This window comes from Buteo buteo, chromosome 12 (assembly GCF_964188355.1).
Source record: "Buteo buteo chromosome 12, bButBut1.hap1.1, whole genome shotgun sequence".
NCBI lineage: Eukaryota > Metazoa > Chordata > Aves > Accipitriformes > Accipitridae > Buteo > Buteo buteo.
Genome location: NC_134182.1, coordinates 37,269,118 through 37,288,359, shown reverse-complemented (window position 1 = coordinate 37,288,359; position 19,242 = coordinate 37,269,118). Strand labels below are relative to the sequence as shown.

The window sequence follows — 19,242 nt, the reverse complement described above, 5'->3', positions numbered from 1 at the left end:
CTCCTGTCAGGGCTGCCGGGTCCCCGCCCCGCCGGGGGAAACGGCGATTATTTAGCGCGGGTCCCGCCGCTCGGGAGCCGGCCGGGACGGCTTCTCAGCGCCAAGCCTCTGCCCCACCACCACCTCCGCCGGTGGAGAAGCGGCCGGAGCCGACTCCGGTGTCGGCGGGCAGCAGAAAGTTGGAAGGAACGCTGGAGGTGCGTGTGAGGGAGGGAGGAGACCGAGCACCGGGGCCCCGTTATTAACGGCCCCCGGGGCAGCTCCAGTTCCCGCAGCCTGTCGCGGAGTCGGGGCGCGGGTCCGGCGGGGGCTGCAGCTCCTCTCAAGCCCTTCATCTCCCTTACCCGGCCCCTCCTTACCCGCTGCCGTCCCCCTTTGGACTCCCGCTCAGACAGATCCCCGAGGCCAAGGAAGGAGGCAGGCACACCCGCTCCTGCCCTAACACCTTGCAACTGGGACAAGAGCGAACACAGAAGATAGAAAGGTGCAGCCTTACCGCTGACAGCCCTCACAGGCTATAAGCCCTCACACGCATAAGGTTATATGTGCACAACCAGTAGTAGAGTACGTGCCCATTTACACAGATTTCCCTGTGATAAGCACAAGGTTTGCAGCTATTGCCTCCCGTGATTACCAAATACCTTGCAGTCCAGTTCTGCAGGAGGAGGAGGAGGGCAAGAACTGTAAAGAAAGACAAAGGAGCCCAAAATAAGGGCTAGTTAACTGGGGGCGGGGAGGGGAAATAAAAGTCACATTGTATGTTTATATAGTTCAAGAAAAACAAACACTGTCAACGAGCCATTTTTCTTCCACCTAGAAGAATTCAGTGTTATGGAGAGAGATTGCAAGGCCAGCAAATTCTGCCTCAAGTCCCAAGACGAAGCAGCCTGGACTGCCTGTTGAGGATGGCAGAGAATGCATCAGTGTCATGCTGTGTGCTGCCTAGGAAACATTCATAAACACGGCAACCTTGTGTTAACTGCTTTTGGATGCTCTTAAAATTACAGCTTAAAAATAAATAAATAAATAATGATCAAACAGGATTACATATTCATCATGGAATTCTCACTTCATTTATTCCCACTGATTATTGAAGAAAACACTGAATACACCAGCTATATATATTTTTACTATGAGGCATCAGAAGACTTCACATAGCACCAGGTTAACTTCTAGTCACCTTACATACCACTGCATGCATTAGGGCTGGGGAACATTCCCAGAAAATAATTAAACTCCCACTAGGAAAAACAGAAGAAAATAAAGGGATAAGCAAGAGTATCAGCCTATAATCTCCATTACTAAGACTGATCAATACTAATTATATAAGAAGAAGTAAAAATGTAGTTGTTCTGTAGGCTTAAGTCAGATAAAAATAAACAGTATTACCTCTGTCTGTCTGGTTTTTTCTTCCCATGACTCAAGGCAGGTTAAGTAGTCTGACAATACAGATGCAAACTCCTCTCTGCCCCCATAAAGGCAGACAGAGGACCTACTCATTATCATATCAACAAAAGTATTATATAATTAGCAATAGTCAAATTGACTATGTATAAAATAGTCTTGCCTTTTGAAACTTGCAATTCTGTAATACATTTGTGTTATACTTCTACAAGGTATTCGAATACGGTAGCAGAAATACATTCCATGCTGATGCTCTATAATATGTCAAAGTTACTAGTTTACTACTTAAAACTAGTTAAGTTTGAAGTTACCCAACAGAATCCCTGTCCCAAATACAACTAGTAATGCAATCTTGACAGGACCTCCTCTCACATCCAAAATAGTCATTAGCTTTCACAATGATTTAAGAGGAGCTATAAAATCAGAGCTGATGGCTTTGCATATAAAAAGGGGCAGATTGACTCTATAGGAGTGGTAGAAATGCATTGATTAATCAGACCGGTCTTCTGGGTAATGGCAAGTTGAACAAAACATGGAACACTGCAACCGATAGTACTACAACATATGTAGGAACAAAGAACACGGGTCACGTGCAGCAGGAGAATGACCATATGGCCATATTTTAGAAGTAAGGACACGGAAACAGCTTAGCACGAGCTTCAGCTTCACCAGGACACTTAACACATAGATAAGGAGCTACAGACAGTAGTTGAAAATGGTATTCTTCAGGAGTACTTCAGGACACAGCCAGCTTTCTCATTCTGGTGTCTATGTATACATAAGATACAAAGATCTAGAAACAGATCAGAAGAAAGATCTAGCAGATCAATAGGCAGTTCTGAGCAGGCAAATGCCTACATCGGTTCAAAATTTCAATCTGTTAACCAGGAGAAGGCTGGCTAACCAAGAGAAGAGGTCTGTCTTCAGAAGCAGAACTGATGCTGCTAAACAGTTGTCTGTTAAAAGCCTACGTTAGACATTTTTACGTATTATTTAAATTGGGTGGGGTTGGGTTTGTTGTTGTGTGTTTTGTTTGTTTGGTTGTTTTTTTAAAAAAACCAAAACGCTAAAACCCAGAGACTTCACTTATTCATGACTTGACATTTTTGGATCAAGGCTTGACGTAAAAAAAAAAAAAAAAAAAAAAAAAAAAGAAAAAAGTAACATTTACATGAAAAATAGGATCTGTGACCTTCATCAAGAATTGATCTTTCTGTCTTTAAAAATTCATGCAGGTATAAATCTCTGAATGTTTAAGAATATCAGGAGAAAAAGAACAATAGTTTGATTTTTCTCTTAAGGTACCAGGACAAACATCCCGCAAGGCAAAGTATCAACACTATTCAGAGACTGTACAGTCTCTCATTAGAGTTCCCATCTCCTTTCTCTAGACTGTAGGGAAACTCAGTGCCATTTCTCCTCTTCCTTTCACAGCATCTCTGAAACATGTAGCTATTTGCTCTCAGCTGTCTCCTCTGACACTAAATTAGCATCAGAGGTACACCTGCAGTGCTGTTCTGTATTGGTGTTACCTTTACTTTGTAAATAAAAGCAAGGTCCATCCTGGCAAAAGGCTATGTCTACAAACATAACCTCCACATTGTGTCACATACAAGGACAACATTCTTTTGTTTTAGGCTCAGTTATGAGGAATGGGATAACTGCACAATTCTTGTAACAGTAATCTAGTTGATGTATAATGATGTTCTTAGATGAAAAGAAACAAGTGGAACACTTTTTGCTATTGCTGTCTTTGGGCAACATAAAGCTCTCTGGAGCTCCTGACAATTGCGAATGGTCATCTGCATTGCTGTACCACTCATAAAACCATTATACTAAGAGCTAAGCACATAAAATAAGAACTGCAAGCACTCATGCACCTGCTTACCCAACTGAAGAAATGGGTACATAGAAAAAACATTCTGGAGAACTTCCAAGAAGTTCTCCAGAATATGCAACTGCACTCTAATCATTAGACAGAGAACAAAGACAGACGCAACTGTGTAAGAACAATCTCTACACAGGCACACATCCTTCTGGTTTTAAAAGGCACAACAGCAGTACTTGCAGCCAGTTTCAGCTGAACAAACTCTACAGGGAAGACATTAGCAGATACATTATTTAGTAAAATAAAAGCACACCACTTTTAAAACAAACTCTGCAGCAGAGCTAGTGCAAAGGAAGCAGAAAATAATCCTTTTATGCACATCAAGAATTTCCACACGTTTACAAAATCTCTGCGTACCTCGCCAAACCTGTAATAGATGCTCAGCCAGTAAACAAGGATTAGTTTCTGGATCAGAGAAACATCCACAAAGGAGATACAAATTTGTTCAGAACTGGCAAGGGAGGGCTCTTGTCTAAAAGAAACCACAATCCAGCATGCATAACGGTGGAATGTTCCGTGTTACTGACATGGGAAAACATGGAAACCTTAAGATTTGCTCTGGATTTCTTAAATCATTTCAGTAGGACATTTGGGGCTGAATAAAAGGAGAAAGCCAGAATGAGGCTGGGGAAGGCAGTCACTAATCCATGGCCAGGGCACGTTGAACATTGATTTCTCACCAGGAGAGCAGCTAGGAGGAATCTGTGGACAAGATAGAGTGGCTGAAGAAAGGAGAGAAGGGCAGATCACATACTGCTTATCATAGGTCAAGAGGGAGAAAAGCTGCCTTTGCACCTCAGGCTGTGCTTCGGGGCTTTACTATGCACATCATTTCCAGACCAAAATCTGTAAGCCAGTTAGTTCTCAGTGACATTGTTTGACATCCAGAAATTTTCCAGCACTGTGACCTTGGCTTCAGTTCGTCTTGTCAAACACTAGTCAGTAGAGCAGCACAACGATCACACCTGAGCACCTGCCAAAAGACTAAGAGTTATTAGTAATGCAAAGCAGTATAAAGGGATGTGCATTTTAATCTAGTTGTTTGTGCACTGTGCCACAAACTCAGGTCTCCTCCTCCATAAGCTAACAGCAGCAACTAAGGAAACACCAGCCTGCAACACATAAGCTCCTTAACACCTTACATTTATTTCAGTCCATAACCCTGGATGATAAGCAATAGTGAGTCCAATAGGCTGACCCAGTGCTACAAGATTCTTTTCCGTTCTCCTTAGGCAAGCAAGTTAAGTGAAGATTAGTTTCTTTAAAAACTCAAAAGAATATTTTAAAGTCTAGACACCTCAAACATTTCTACCTGCTGTCACAATAACCTGTAATGTTTAACAAAGCTGCAAAGAAAGCAACTGGCCCAGCAGATTTCAGGTTCTCCATCGCTGGAGGTTTTTGACAGCAGCCAGAGACATGAATAATCATTTAAAAATTCCACTTCAAGACCGGAAAGGGTCTTCCAAAGACACATACCCCATTTCCTTTTCCCATTTGCTCAAGTTATCACAGAGCTTGAATATACAGCCTTGTCTGATTTTGAACTTGAAATCCTACAGAAAATTGTTAGTTATGTCTAGCTTGTGCATCACATTCATTCTTCTATGGTCATGTAAAAGTGTATTTCAGTAGCACCAGCAATAATGACTCTGGATTCTATAACTATGTGCCAAGATGCAACTTCAGCACTGGAATTTAAGACATGTCTGCCTTTCATGTTTCTCACTAGTCTTAGGTGTTCCCATGATGTATTTTTAAACAAAAAATATTGGAGCAGTTAGCTGTGCAGCTAAGCACATGGGCAGTCTTTTTTTGGCCTGATTTATGTGTTCCGAAAAGCCTGCCTCAACATGTCTGCTGGCTAGTGGGGAGTCATAATACATTGTTTTGTGTAACCAATATTGAAAGTTTTTTATGCTTTCATCTACTTGGTGGGGGTGGGAAATAGACTTTTAGGTGCTTTTTCCCACACACCCCCCTTCAAATATACATCTGAAGAGAGACATAAACATACAGAATCTGAGATATAAGCACTGTAAGAATAATCTTATAATAATTATGGCACAATTTAAGTGCTGTAAGAATAATGCTCTCCTAATACAATTCTTCTAGTCTCCTGATATATATATGAAACAAACCAGTCTCACTGAAGTTTCAGAACCATTTAAGTTTTCTCAATTGTGCAATGCCAGTACTAATTCACTGCCATGGCCAAATCTGATCTATGGTTATTTATAAAGTGCCTGCTGCTACACACAGATGCTGTAGATTATATACTCAAGCAATTTATGCCGGCAGCTTGTAATAACAAAACGTTCATTCAAGCATTCCAAGATGCTCTACAGACATAATTACTCAAACTGCATTAAAAAAAAAAAAAAAAGAAAAACAAAATCATACATATTACTTAATGAGACAATTTGCAACAACTACACAAAAGCAATGGTTTTACTTCTAAATCTTCCAACCTCAACAAAGTAAGCAGCAAAAAAAAGTTATGTTATTTCCTCCAAGAACTGCCCAGTTTTTAGATATTAAAGTTATTGATGTTTGCACAGAGTATGCCTGTGTATATGATATTAAACCACAGAAGCATCAGAACTCTGATTGTCTTTTGCAAAACTACAAGAAACAAGCTAAGAAGGCCTGTTCAGTTTGAAATATCCAGCCTTTTCTAACAATGATCACAGCTTAAGTGCTGCTAAAGTTATTAGAAAAAACCTAATAGCTTGATCACCACAGATATTATCAAATCAAAGCACATGACCTTTTATAAAAGGCTAATATTGCTTAGTAAGACTTTCCAGCGACTCCAAAGAACCAGCATTAATTTTGATTGACAGCCACCAACTTCAAACCAAGCCACAAGAAATTTAGTAAGATGAAACATTTTGCCTTTATATCAGAACTTTCTGCTTCTCAGGGGTTAAATAGAAACCTGTGATTTATTGTCTGATAGTTTTTTACTAAATCCCAAAGCAAAAGACAATATGCATTCTCTAAGGGGTCTGGCTGCCACACTACCTTCCCCACAGGTTTTTCTAGTATCGCAGCCCATTCACTTAAGCACAGTGTTTTAATCAGCTTTAAGGGGGAAGGGGAGTAGGAAGAGAGAGAGATCAAAATGAGATCTTACAGGATTTAATCTTCACATTCTGTGCTAGTGCCATGGACTTGCTTTAAATATCAGTAATGTACACTTTTTGCAATAACATCCAAAGAAAGAACATGCATTTTGTGTGTTCGTAAGAAGCTATGAAAACATCTCTCTAGGTTACAAACCTAGACAAGCAGTTATTCACTCCGATCCTTTGGCTCTCGATATTTCCACTGGATATAGTCAAAGATGTCTTTTTCACATTCTACTGGTAGGGCCTCCCCGGCAACTCCTGCAAGCAAATTACAGATGCTATTTGAAAGGTGGAAGGTCTGTACAATCCTAAAATGCCAAATGCATTGCAAGATTAAGGCAAAAATGCTATATGTAAAAGAGACTTAAAAAAACCAAAAGAAAACACCCCCCCCAGACCTTTTCATACAGTATTTAGGTACTGATTCTCATTAGTGTCAAAGGAAATCAGGTAATGAATTAAATTCAGGGCCATGTGGTTATGCAGTTAAATATATTTATATTTGTGTGTGTATGTATATGTGTGTGTATATATATATATATATATATGTGCATATAGACAGCCCCCCTCCAAAACAAAACAACTGACAGACATGACATATCTTGTTAAAAGAGTGGGAAACCACATATGTGCTGTGCATGGCACTGAAAAAGCAATCTTTAGGTCAGTAAGACTTTAAGTAGATTAGGTGGCCCAGAGAGGTAACTCTGTGCCACAGCACTGCCTATACATAAGTAGGCTGCCTCTTCCTGCTCTAATGGTGTCCCAATACCACAAAGGACACTGAAAAATTGCATGAACTACAGTATTTATCAGAAGCATTTCCAATACACTGAGAAGCCAATTTAAGAAGATTGCACAAAGCAAGTAACTAGAAAGAATACTCTGTGCAAAGGCCCAGACTGACCAGTGACACCCAAGGGACGGATTGTATACTCATTGATCGTGAAGCCCATTTCCAGAGCATGAGCTCTCATGTTCTTGTTGAATATGTCACTTCCTGTGAAATACAGTACACCACAGTAATACTGATCTTTAGGGATAAGCCTAGAATAAAAGTGGAAGAAAAGTACAGATTTAGAACAAATATATTAACAAAAAAGTTACAAGCCATTTGGAACTCAGCCATTCAGACACTGTTCTAGGTTTACTTCCTATTTACATGCACACATTCTGCAACTCTGTATGTCTGATTTTCCCACAAGGCAGATGCAAGAATGAAATGAAATTGCATATCAAAGAAAGGTTCAGCACATCTACCCTGACCCAGAAGTTACTGGTGTTCAGTCACTACATGGTTCCAGTGCTTGCACTCCTGCCAAGAATTAATGCCAAAGCAGTATGATAAAGTAGGTCACAACCCTGAAACTGAATACAAAGTAATGATTTAAAATACAGCATTCTTGCTAATAACCTGTTGCAGATACTGGCAGTTTTACAGTGGCTTCCATACCGCAAAGGAATTAGAAACCTAGTAAATGCCATGTTCTGAATGTGGAAGTAGAGATTTGAACGCAGAACTTGATGCAAATGCCTACTATGCAGCACACAGCTAAAGTAGGGGGGGTTTTTTAGGTGTGTGTACCGGATATCAATTCTCCTATGTGGATAGGCTGTTCCATCTTCTTTATCTGGCAGCTGACAGACACCCTGTGAGGAAGTAAGGAAAGCAAGAATTTCAAAATTAAATGAAACAGATTTGAGATCAATCTTTGCCTCTCCACCCCTAAACAACCTCTAAACAATCCTCAGCCATCCTGGAGAGCAAAGTTAAATTCCCACTGTACCGATTAAATATTTTACTAGAACAGTTGGATGTCATAGTACAGCGAATCGCTATTTTACCCTGCTAAGAGAACTGTAGTTGAGTGTAGCATAACTGCTTCTTAAGGTTTTATTACAGCAGGAAGGATCAAAGGACTTCTCATTTCCCATTCCTCTGCCTTGATTATTATCAGGTTCTTGAGCATGCACAAACATCAGCAGGTTAAGGAAAATGTAGATGGAGTTCAAGCTAATAGAAATTAAAAAAAAATAAAGTTTTTTTCTTGAGAAATCCTCTGTCACTTTTCATTTCAAACTGCTTTGTAATCTTCATGCAATTCACCTGTCAGCCTTTTCTTTTTTTCCCTAGTCTATAATCACCTTAAATGCCAACGCAGTAGGGGGAAGGGATATGAACCGTAAGGAATGATGAGAGATGTTCACATACTAAACTGTTTCACCAATTGCAGCTTCATGCTGAGACTTCTACTCTTAGGTTTGTTTTGAAAGCTTAACATTGCTTATGCTTTTAGAGTTATGTTGTCTGCCTCCTTACTGAGACTTACTTTTCTCAGATTCTCAGCTGCAGTCATATTTCCCTTTTTACATCATTCCTTTCTTAGCTTCCACTTTGAAGACAAGAGCTATTCCACAACTATTTAAGACTGACAGGATTATACAGAGCAAATGGTCACTATAATAAGCTTGTCAAACTGTGAATGCAAACTGCAAATGCAGAGTGTGTCTGCTTTTGGCTCACAAATGTACATTTAGCTTTAAACCCACACAGTATTCACACTTAAACCATTTGGCAAGAACAAGAGCGACTTTCACTTACTCCTCCTAAAGATCAAGCCCCCCCCCCCCCAAAGCCATCAAGTTTCATTCCCTCTGAGAATGCAACACAAACTAAACTGAAGACAAATGCTCAGAGTTCTTTTAGCTCTTATTTTAAGCAAAGCCAGACCAACAAACAAAAATATAAAATAATCAAGTGCTCCAACAGCCCCTTTCACCTTGAGAAAGCAAGTATCTTTAACTGTAGTATCATATATTTAAATATATTTATGCCTTCCAAAAGATTAGCTGAATATAATGGTATCTTGATTTTTAATTAGAAATTTGTAAATCATGGACCTTTGGTGAACCCTCCTGCAGGACCACTCCTCTGAGCTTCGAAGGAATTCCATAAAGCCAATATGAGTGACTGACAGGAACTAACCAGTCCTCATTTCCACTCAGTATTGCTTATGGGTCTATACTTCTCTGTTAGAATTAACTTTTAACCAGCCTGTAAGACCAGGATGCCTGGGGCCTGTAAAGAAAACTAAGTGAAGCAAGATAACACCTAATCCACGTTTAAGAAAAAAAAAAAAGTCTTGCTGTGAGCGAGGGACCTAACAAAATGAATGTTCCTGTAATTCATTACTTTCTTCAGGCATCCCACATATTCCCTATTATAGCCTGAGTCTAGCAGCTTATCCATTAAATCTGCTCTGCCACAAAATTGAAAAAAAAGGAGACAGAAGTATACTATGTATTAGACAAAACAAGGTAAACATAGGCCTGAGATCAAAGATAGCATTTCCAAGATCTTGAGGACAGAGTTACAAAAGTGGTCACTGGTGCAACTGAAGTGAGGTTCTGCTAAGGTTCTAGGGAAACATCAAGCAAAACAGTGACACAGCTGGCATTGTGTGATGAAGGTTATGTCAGTGGGGTTCAGAACTACATAAATACCTGTAGATTTTCTAATACTGAAATCTTACCATGAAAGATTCACTAAGAGTTAACTGCAGAAAGTTTTTATGGGGGTAAAGGAGGGAATTTAAAAAAAAAAATAAAAAAATCACAACTTCAACAGTCCAAATAAAGTATCGTGTATATATCCTAGCTTATGTCAGGAAAGGTAATCCCCCCCAACATCCTTCACCACCAAAAAAGCCTTACCATGAACTTGGTGTCACCTTTAGACAGCACATCTGTGACAAAGTGGACTTTTTCCAGTTGTTCTACAACTTGATGCAGAAGTTTTGACTAGGAACAGTAACAGCACAGAAGAATAAATTATTTCACAAATAACAAGAATATTTTACCTGTTTACCAGACAATGGCCCACATAAGTATGGGACGTCACTGTAATTATATGTATTATTGTACATGAAATTTGACCTAGCGGGGGAAAAAAGATAATTCTGAGAAAAAGCTAATAAAATTACAGTTGTGCAACATAAAAAAAACTTCCGCTGAAATCCCCATGTCAGATTGATTTCATTGGAAGTGACAAAACTAGTTTCTTGGTTTGAGTTTTCAACTTCTATGCAATGAAACCATTGAAGCAACACAAAAAATACAAACTGTCATTAAGACTTCTCCACAGTTAGTCCCAAAAGATTACAGGGGCAGCAGGACATTTGCTTCTCATCCAAAAGATAAGGCTACATAAAGAGATACTTTCTCTACCTATAATCTCTGCTTTACCCAGCTATCCGTTACAGTTTTACGTTGTAAAAGCACATGAATTTGAGGTGGTGAGGGTGGGGGGAGTATGTGTGAAGGGAATAGGAGGGGTGGAAGGATAAGAGTAAACATACTGAATAGTTCTGCAAGAGGAACACAACATTATACATGGACCTGAGAAGTGATTGTAACTCCTCAAAATAAACATGGTGATCCAAGAAAAAAAAGAGTTCATTCTTACAGTAACAAATAGATGCAAGACAAGTCTGAGACTATGTATCTTCTGAATTTAAACATACCCTTGTGGAAGTAATGCACAGTACTGATCCACAGTAGCAGAGAAACACACCTGTTTGGATGATTCAGATGTGAAACTCGGATGGGTTAGGAGAACATCCATATCGCCACTTGACTCTGCGCCTAGGCAAGTAAGAAGCAAAGAAAAATCACTCTGCGTATGACAAAGTACATCAACATTGGTGAACATCCATCTAACCTCTTCCTATAAACATGTTTTTCTGGTACAAAATAGTCAGTCACTATTCAAGATATTTGCAAAAAAATAATCTTAAAGTTAAGAGAACCTTGTTCTTCCATCAAAAAAAAGTTTATATCCCCACATATCTCAGAAAATACCAAAAGAATTTCTTGCTGTACTCCATAGCAATGAAGCACAAACGTTGTTAGCGTAAAACCAAAGCAAACAATTCACACATTACAATATACTACTCTTTATGGGGGCAAGGTGGAGAAGCAAGGATTTATGCGGGTGTTTTGTCACTGAACTAACCAGTCAAGACAATACTAACAGGAAAAAGCCAGGTTCCTGCACAGACTTTCTCTCTAGAGGAACAACATATACAGTACTGAGTCTTGCTTATTAGCCCAAAGTAAGCATTGCAAGATCACAGAGTACCAACCTCGTCTAAAACTGCCACAGACTGTAGCAATATAGTTTGGGTCCAGCTTCTTTACCTCTTTCAGCACAATTTCCTATGTAAAAAGGAAAGACGTGTGTTTAGAGGCATCAATCATTCATTGGCAACCAGCGCCTCACATTATTGATAAAGACATTCTTACCTGCATTTGCAGCATTTCTTCCCTTGGGATTCTTTTCTCAAAATCTTCAAAATATCTGCATATATAAAAATAAGTGTCTGAAAGAGTGGCAAGGATATCATCTTAAAATTTTAGTCAATTAAATGTGTATCAGAGGAAAGAATACAACTTCTATTACTGTCACATCACAAAAAGCTCCCCATTCTCGCCAAACATCTTAGAAAACATCTTGCCAAGAGACAGTAAAATCTCACAACTGCAAGTTTGACAATGCTTGGAAGATGGTTTCATTGCATATTATTTCCACTGTATATGAAGAGCTGCTATGAGGTGCGAGTAATATTACTGTATAACCAATTGGTTTGTATTTATACAGCCCTCTGAAAATACAAAAGGTTCCTGAAAAAACTCAGTCCACCAGCAAGCAGGAGGAACAGGTCCCTCACACATGGTCAGAGGTGATCTATGCTGGAAAGAGCTAAATGGAAGCTCACAAGTCAAATGCAGCTCCTGGTTTCTTTGCATGCAGCTGTAAAAAACAGACTGCAAGCATGCCGCTTGACTGTGGAGAAAAAAAGGCCAGGTGAAACAAAGACACACCTGACCAGCGGGCACATTCTTTACCCCTCCAGCACCAGAACCACTGACAGCAAGCACTGGCAGCCATACTGCAGCCTCAAAGCCACACATTCCCTGATGCTTGTTACCCAACCATCCCAATCCCAAGATTTGCAGACAGAGCTTCTGGATATGGAACTCACCCCCCTCTGAGAGTTGCAGTAAACTAGGGACAAAAAGACCACCACGGAGCACTGAAACCATTCTTTCAGCTCAGCACTTACCGGAGGTTCTGAAACAACATCTGAGCACAATGCTGGAAGCAGACCCAAGGACAACATGTGCACTAGCAGCATGGATAGGTCAGGTGAGTTTTCTATTACTCACTTAACAGCGAAAGGTTTTCCCTTGAATGCTCACACATATAAAGGCAGGGATGCACACTGGGTATGGGGCTGGCTCAGATGAGCAGTGGGAAGGCGACAATCATTGTGTAACCCTTCTCACTCACTTGCAAGCAGTTTGTCCAGATCATGTATTCTGCATCTCTGCCACTGATGTGAAAACGCTAGAGCTGGCCCCACACAGAACCAACTCAGATATAGAGCTTTATTTGGTTCAGTTGCAGCTTCTTGCAAACACAGCTATAGTTGTTCCAGAACTAGCACACTGGAACAGCCACTTATCAAGGAGCATTCAAGCTGGTAAGAACTGAGGGACAGACAGACATTCTGCATGACATTCTCAAGTTCAGACATGCAAAGGTCTTACCTGGCTCACAACACATAACAAAAAAATAGCCTGGGCCACTTTTATGCAGATTCCCAAGAAACATCATTGCAACCTTGCTAAAGTGATTCTCCATGAGCTAACTGAAAAAGTAACTTGAAATTAATTTCCTTCTGGATGGAGACTAAGCCTACTGAATTTCAACCCCAGTGAAACAAAAGCTCTGAACAACTGCTGAAAAGCACGTAGAGCACACAGAGACAACAGAACCTTACTTGGCCTGCGTAACCTTACATTACATCCTGGTGTCTGAAGGAGTCATAGAAAACCAAGCACTTGCACCCAAGAAAGCTTACTTCAACCCAATTCGCTGGTGATGGGTCAGCTTGTGCTCATTTTTTCTTAGATCTAGAAGAATTAAGAAAAACAACAAAAAAAAGTTACTTGAGGACTAAAAATCTTACAGTAAGTTTCCACCACTGCAAAGATGATGCATGCAAACAATACCTAACAAGAAAACAGCAACCTCAAACACAAAGGAAGAGATTTTAAACTGACAGCTGGTAAGATGAGTACAAACGCATGGAGCACTTCCCAATAAAAGACTTCAATAGACCATTCACCTCAAAGCCAAAATCCTTATTATTTTCCATGTCATCTGTAAGTACTTTACTTTGGATATGTATGTAATGCCTTTAGCCTGTCCACTAACCTTAGCATGTTACATACTTCCCTCAAAGCCTAGGGCGTATCTGCTATCACAGTACACTGTGGAACAGGCAGCTTGACAGAAAAACAGATTATTGGAGCGGGAACTGAGGACCAAAAGTTGCACTTACCTTCTAAAGTCTTGATTCCTTCCTCAACAAACTTCCTAGCAGCAGCAGGACTGCAAAGAGACAAGGCAATCTGCCATCAGGAACAGCAAGAATCAGAATTCACTGTAACTGCCTAGGTTCTTCAACGCCAAGACTGAAGTCACTTCTGATACTTACCCTCTTTTCAGCATATGTATTTTCAGTTTGTACTTTCAATCAGCAGAGATGGCTATCCAAGGCTTGGCCTGCACATTTTTTAGCATTGATACAACTGTATAGTGATGTATAATTGTAAAAAATAAACAAAATCTCACCAGATACACAATATTGCTTTAGACAATACTTTTGAATGCATGGTAAGAACTACTTTAACCACAATCAGTCTCTGAACCAGCTTACGGCAACAGCAACACAAAGTGTCTTTACACTAGCACTTCAAAAAACCCAACAAGGCTCCAGTTTGCAACCTACAGTACAGCAAAGCAGTCCCAGCTCCAGTTCGGCTGGAGAGTTTGACTTAAGCACAGCACTCAAGTAAATGGATGAACCTTTTTCCCCTTTAAGGGTTTGTCATTCGATTAATCTGCTTGACTCTGCCGGGAAAGAACAACGTTTCAACTGAGAGACAGGCATTCAAGTAACGTTATACCCAGATACCTATCCAATATCCCAAAACGCTGAGAACCACCTGCCTGGAAGCATAGTCCCTTGCGGGGAACTACTCTCCAACTAGTCTGGAATCCCATGGTTACAGCTCCACCACCTTAAATACTTTGAATCCACTTCCTCAATAAAACTCTTACATTACAATAGAATTGTGAGATCTTGACCTGCCATTTACTTCCTTTCTTACCCTTCCCAGCATCTCTTGCTGGATTCCAGACCAAGGGAGGCAACTTCCACCGTCCTGAGACAGGACAGGACCCAAGCTTCTCCTTCTGCATCCCATTCCAATTTCTCCAAGGCATTCTGAAATCCCATTATATCCTCAAACTTTGAGCACATTTCCTCTCGGAATTACTTGAGAATGATCGCATTCCCTACCCTCAACCTCAAGTGTTTCAAACGTTGCACAAGAGCCCTGATGGTTTTTCTGGGGTTTTGTTTGCTTGGTTTTTGTTTTGTTGCCTGTCTCAGGGCTCTACCCCTTTTACAAACACACGACAGAGCACCATTGTCCCTGGGCCCAACTTCCCACCAAAAGTCTCAAAGAGACTTCTCACTTCCACTCTTCTCAGTCTTTCATGGTTCCATTCTTGGTCAGCTCCTCTCTCCTTCCCCTCTCAGTTTGCACATAGGAGCTTCCCACTTCCAGTCCTCTACCACAAAGTCTGTAATTGACGATTCTATGCCCTTTCTTTTCAGCCAATTGTGTCATCACAACTGAGGTGTCTCAGCATGGGCACTACAGCATCAGCTCAAACTCATTCTCTTCATTATTTGCAATTACCCAAATTCTGTTCATAACTCCACCAAATAAACAGGAGAAGGAAAAAAAAAAACCACAAAACCCAAACCAACCAACCAAACAAAAAAACCTTACCCAATGCCAGTAACTCGTGTCAAGAAATTGATAGATGCACTTGTATCATCTTGTCGAATCTGCAAAAACAAAACAACACAAACCAAACCCTTCTTTATTCCATTTGCAATAAACAAAGACATCCTGAGAAGATAAAACAGCTTAGTCAGACTCTGCTTTGGAAGCTCACTATAAATCAATGCAAAACTACCAAGGGTAGTACCATGTATCACAATAATGCCATATGTACCAAGCCTGACAACTGCCTAACTACCCATGCTAAGGTGAACAGCACGGCTAAACCACAAAACTGCACAGCCTTCCAGAGTCAGAATTCCACTTCTCACAGAGGACGTTCACATGCTGATTATATAACCTAAAATATCTTCATAAATAGACCTTTTGAGGCTTTGGTTAAGCTTCTCATTCCCTGCTTTCTACTCGCCACAGGCTCCATGACCACCATTTTTAAGCTTGACATCAGTCTCTCCAGGGACAACAACAGAAATTGCACAAAGCAAGCAGGCTACTTTGCAGGTTACAAAGAAAAGCTACTATTGAGAAATAGAGCACAAAGGAGAGAAACCCACCTTTTCCAATTTGCGTAGTTTTCCAGTGGATAAGAACTCATCTATCTTCTCAGCTATTTTAGCACCTACTCCATCCTAAATATTGAGGGGGAGGGGAGACAACTTAACTTCAGGATCACTAAAAGCCATTATATCTGGAAAAAAAGGGAAGCTGCACAGAATTTAGAGTCCAGAAAGAACTATGAGGCCACTGAGACCACGACAAAATGTTGGACCACAAGGGAGCACAAGAATTCAAGGGTAGACCACAAGCAGCATAAACGCTGTAATTCAAGGGCTACATTAAAAGCTCCCCCAAAGCAGTAATTCTGAACAAGGCAGGCTTTGCTCAAGTTCCCTGGATTTAGAGAAGCGGTAACAGAGGAAAGGGGAACCCTGCCACAGCAGAACCCCCGTACGGCAGAGCCTCAGCCGGAGTCACCAGCTCCAGCAAGGACCCCCCCCAGCAGCCACACCACATCCCCGTCCCCGAGCACCTGCCTCACCCACGGAAAAGAGGAGCTGGCACAGGCAGGATCAGCCTCCCTCTGCCCCCACGCTCCCCGGTAGCCCCCCGCTCCCTCCAGCTACCCTACGGACACACCCCCTCCCCCCCCGCTGAGGCGGCCACGAACACTTTACCAGCTTCTTGGCCTCGGCCCCGCTCCGGATCTTGCTGGGATACCGGGAAATAACCGAAGCTGCTTTCCTGCAGAACAGGGGCCGGTCAGCACCCACGCGCGGCGGCGGGGGAGCGGGGAGGGGGAGAGGCGGTACCTGTACGCGTTGTACTTGTGAATGGCCCGGTTCACGTTGCGCTCGTAATTAGCCAGCTCTGAGGGGAGAACCGCGGTGAGAGAGCGGCCGGCCGGCCCGCGGCCTCTCCCACCGCCCGCCCAGCCCCTCCCTACCGGTAAGAAAGTCGGTGATGCCCTCGTTGGGGCTCTCCTGAGGAGCCTTTCGCTTGCTCATGGCCGACGTCGGCACCGGCGTCGGTACCGGGAGGTGGCGGAAGCGCCGGCCGGAGATGACAGGGAGGCACTTCCGGCGGCGACGTCATCAGAACGCGACCGGTTTCAGTACGCATGCGCGGCGCCCGCCGGCGGAAACGGGCTGAGGGGGAAACGGGCTGAGGGAGAAACGGGCTGAGAGGGGAACGGGCTGAGGGGGAAACGGGCTGAGAGGGGAACGGGCTGAGGGGGAAACGGGCTGAGGAGGAAACGGGCTGAGAGGGGAACGGGCTGAGGGAGAAGCGGGCTGAGGGAGAAGCGGGCTGAGGGAGAAGCGGGCTGAGGGAGAAACGGGCTGAGAGGGAACGGACTGAGGGGAACCGGGCTGAGAGGAACGGGCTGAGAGGGAATGGGCTGCGGGTGATCCGTGGGGAGCGGCGGGGCCGCGGGGGAGGGAAGGCGTGAGGGAGGCGGTGGGCAGATGCTGGAGCACGCAGGTGTAGGGCGGTGTGGAGCTGCTGATGTCATCTGTCCTCCTCCTCTGCAGCAGAGTCTGCTGGTATGACATCTCCTCCGCCTGCACTTCATGCTGCTTTCTGGCACGCTGTTGGATAAACAGGATTTTCCAATGGGGTCTGTTTGACTTGGGCCACTTGTCTTGGCCGAGAGGCAGCTTAAGTGAGTGAAGCGAACTCCTGCTTGTATCACTGTCCAGGCTGGAGTCTGTTTCACGTTAGCTCAATCTATCCGGTGTTTGGAGTTTTTAGAGGCCGTAGTTTTTATCCTGGTTTTGCTGGATGCTGCTTTCCATGCAGTCTGGAGATGACTGAAAACCTGGTGTTCCATTGGTGGTGTGTGCCTCTATTTTCTGGGGAAAGGGCTGGGGCTGTGGGGTTTTCCTCTCAAATACCTGAACTGAATTGTATTCCAGAAGCAAAAAGCAGAGGCAGGGGAAGGGAGTGCTGCTCACTGACTTACCGCATCAAGGGCAGCAGCAGCAAGAGCTGACCGTTTCTCACCGGACTGACAAACACCGCTCCAGTGATGACTCTTCAGGTGTCGCAGGGGAAGGGGGAACATATGGGCAGTGAGCCCCATGGCAGACTCACTTGCAGGAGTTATATGCATTAATTAATAAACTATAGCTTTATTCTTTGCATTTATGGCTGTGCTGAAGTCCCTTTGCACTTGGAATTGCCTGTGACAAAGTCCAGTAAGGAGGTTGTGCATTATGTGTTGGGGATTGAGCAGCTGGTCCAAAGGCCTCTCAGACCTCTTCGGGATCCCTGGGGGTTTCTGGAGCTCCCCAGTGCTGTTCACAGGGCTGCAGGGAATTTCTGTTGCATCACCATGGATGCTGTGGGCTGTTGGTAGCATTTTTCGTCATCTGGTGGGCAGCCAGGACCCCTCCAGGACCATGAGAGGTCTCCAGGCCCCTCCTGGTTTGCTTTTTACACCCACAGATATCCCAGGCACATCTGGGGTGAAGGGCTGGGCCAGTGGAAGCGGTGCTGGGAGACAGGCTTTGCACAGAGTGAGGGGCTACCTGCAGACATCCCGTAAGCTACCCTGAGCCTCACAGCATGTGTTACAGCCCCTTTGGTGGGCAGCAAGGCCCTTTGTTTGTGTTTGGGTGTGCCCCCAAGATCCCTGTGTGCCTTTCTGTGTGCTCCCAGGCCCTGCATACACCTTGCAGCATGCCACCAAGTTTTCTGTGGGGCTTTCTCCCATCCCAGAGTTTTTCTGGTGATTTTTGGTGTGCTCCAGGGTCCTCTGTTTTCATTTCTGTATACCCCAAGGAGTCCTCTGTTTGCATTGCTATCCCCTGATGTTGTTTTTTCTTTTATTGCACCCCAGAGCTCTCCATTTGTTCTTTTGTTTCTGTGACAATACTTTTTTTTCTCCTTTCTGTTCACAGAAGGGCCCTCCCAGCAGCTTTCACCAAGCTGCTCTCAGGAGCTGGGGCACTCCTGCTGCCCCAGCTGTCCCTGAGGAGGCTGCTGCCCAGGGTCTTGTGTTCCTGATCAGCTTCTGCTTTGGTACCAGATACCAAATAGAAACATACTATAAGGCAGAAAACAGTCTGCTCTGGAGCACAGAGATGGCTTTGGAAAAGGTTCTGACAGAACAAGAGGCATCGTCATAGGGATTAGAGAGTTCCTGAAGGGACCAGAGAGACCAAAGAAGTCTTGGGGATGCAATGAGCTCAAAAGGGAATCGAACAAAGTACAGATATCCTCAGGGGACCGGGGATCAAATGGAGGCGTACCAAATGGTCTTCCCCCTGCCCCCGCCGTGTCTGCGGGTCATCTCCCCTCCTGTCTGTGGGTCTTCAGGATGTCATCTGTGTTGCTTTATTTTTTAAAATCTCTCGCCAGCATCTGGTC

At 43.0% G+C, this 19,242-nt stretch overlaps 1 protein-coding gene across 1 annotated transcript; it reads right to left on the bottom strand.

Moving 5' to 3' along the window:
* Positions 1 to 1,050: 1,050 nt before the first annotated feature.
* Positions 1,051 to 16,934, bottom strand: POLB (DNA polymerase beta). Its single transcript, XM_075043393.1, has 15 exons — positions 16,817 to 16,934; positions 16,683 to 16,740; positions 16,548 to 16,614; positions 15,927 to 16,001; positions 15,358 to 15,416; positions 13,836 to 13,885; positions 13,353 to 13,404; positions 11,731 to 11,785; positions 11,571 to 11,643; positions 11,000 to 11,070; positions 10,141 to 10,227; positions 8,012 to 8,076; positions 7,334 to 7,473; positions 6,578 to 6,684; positions 1,051 to 4,265 (listed from the first exon to the last, which is right to left on the bottom strand). Exons 1-14 carry the CDS (start codon positions 16,875 to 16,877, stop codon positions 6,590 to 6,592), a joined length of 1,008 nt encoding a protein of 335 aa, XP_074899494.1. The 5' UTR covers positions 16,878 to 16,934; the 3' UTR covers positions 1,051 to 4,265; positions 6,578 to 6,589.
* Positions 16,935 to 19,242: the final 2,308 nt, after the last annotated feature.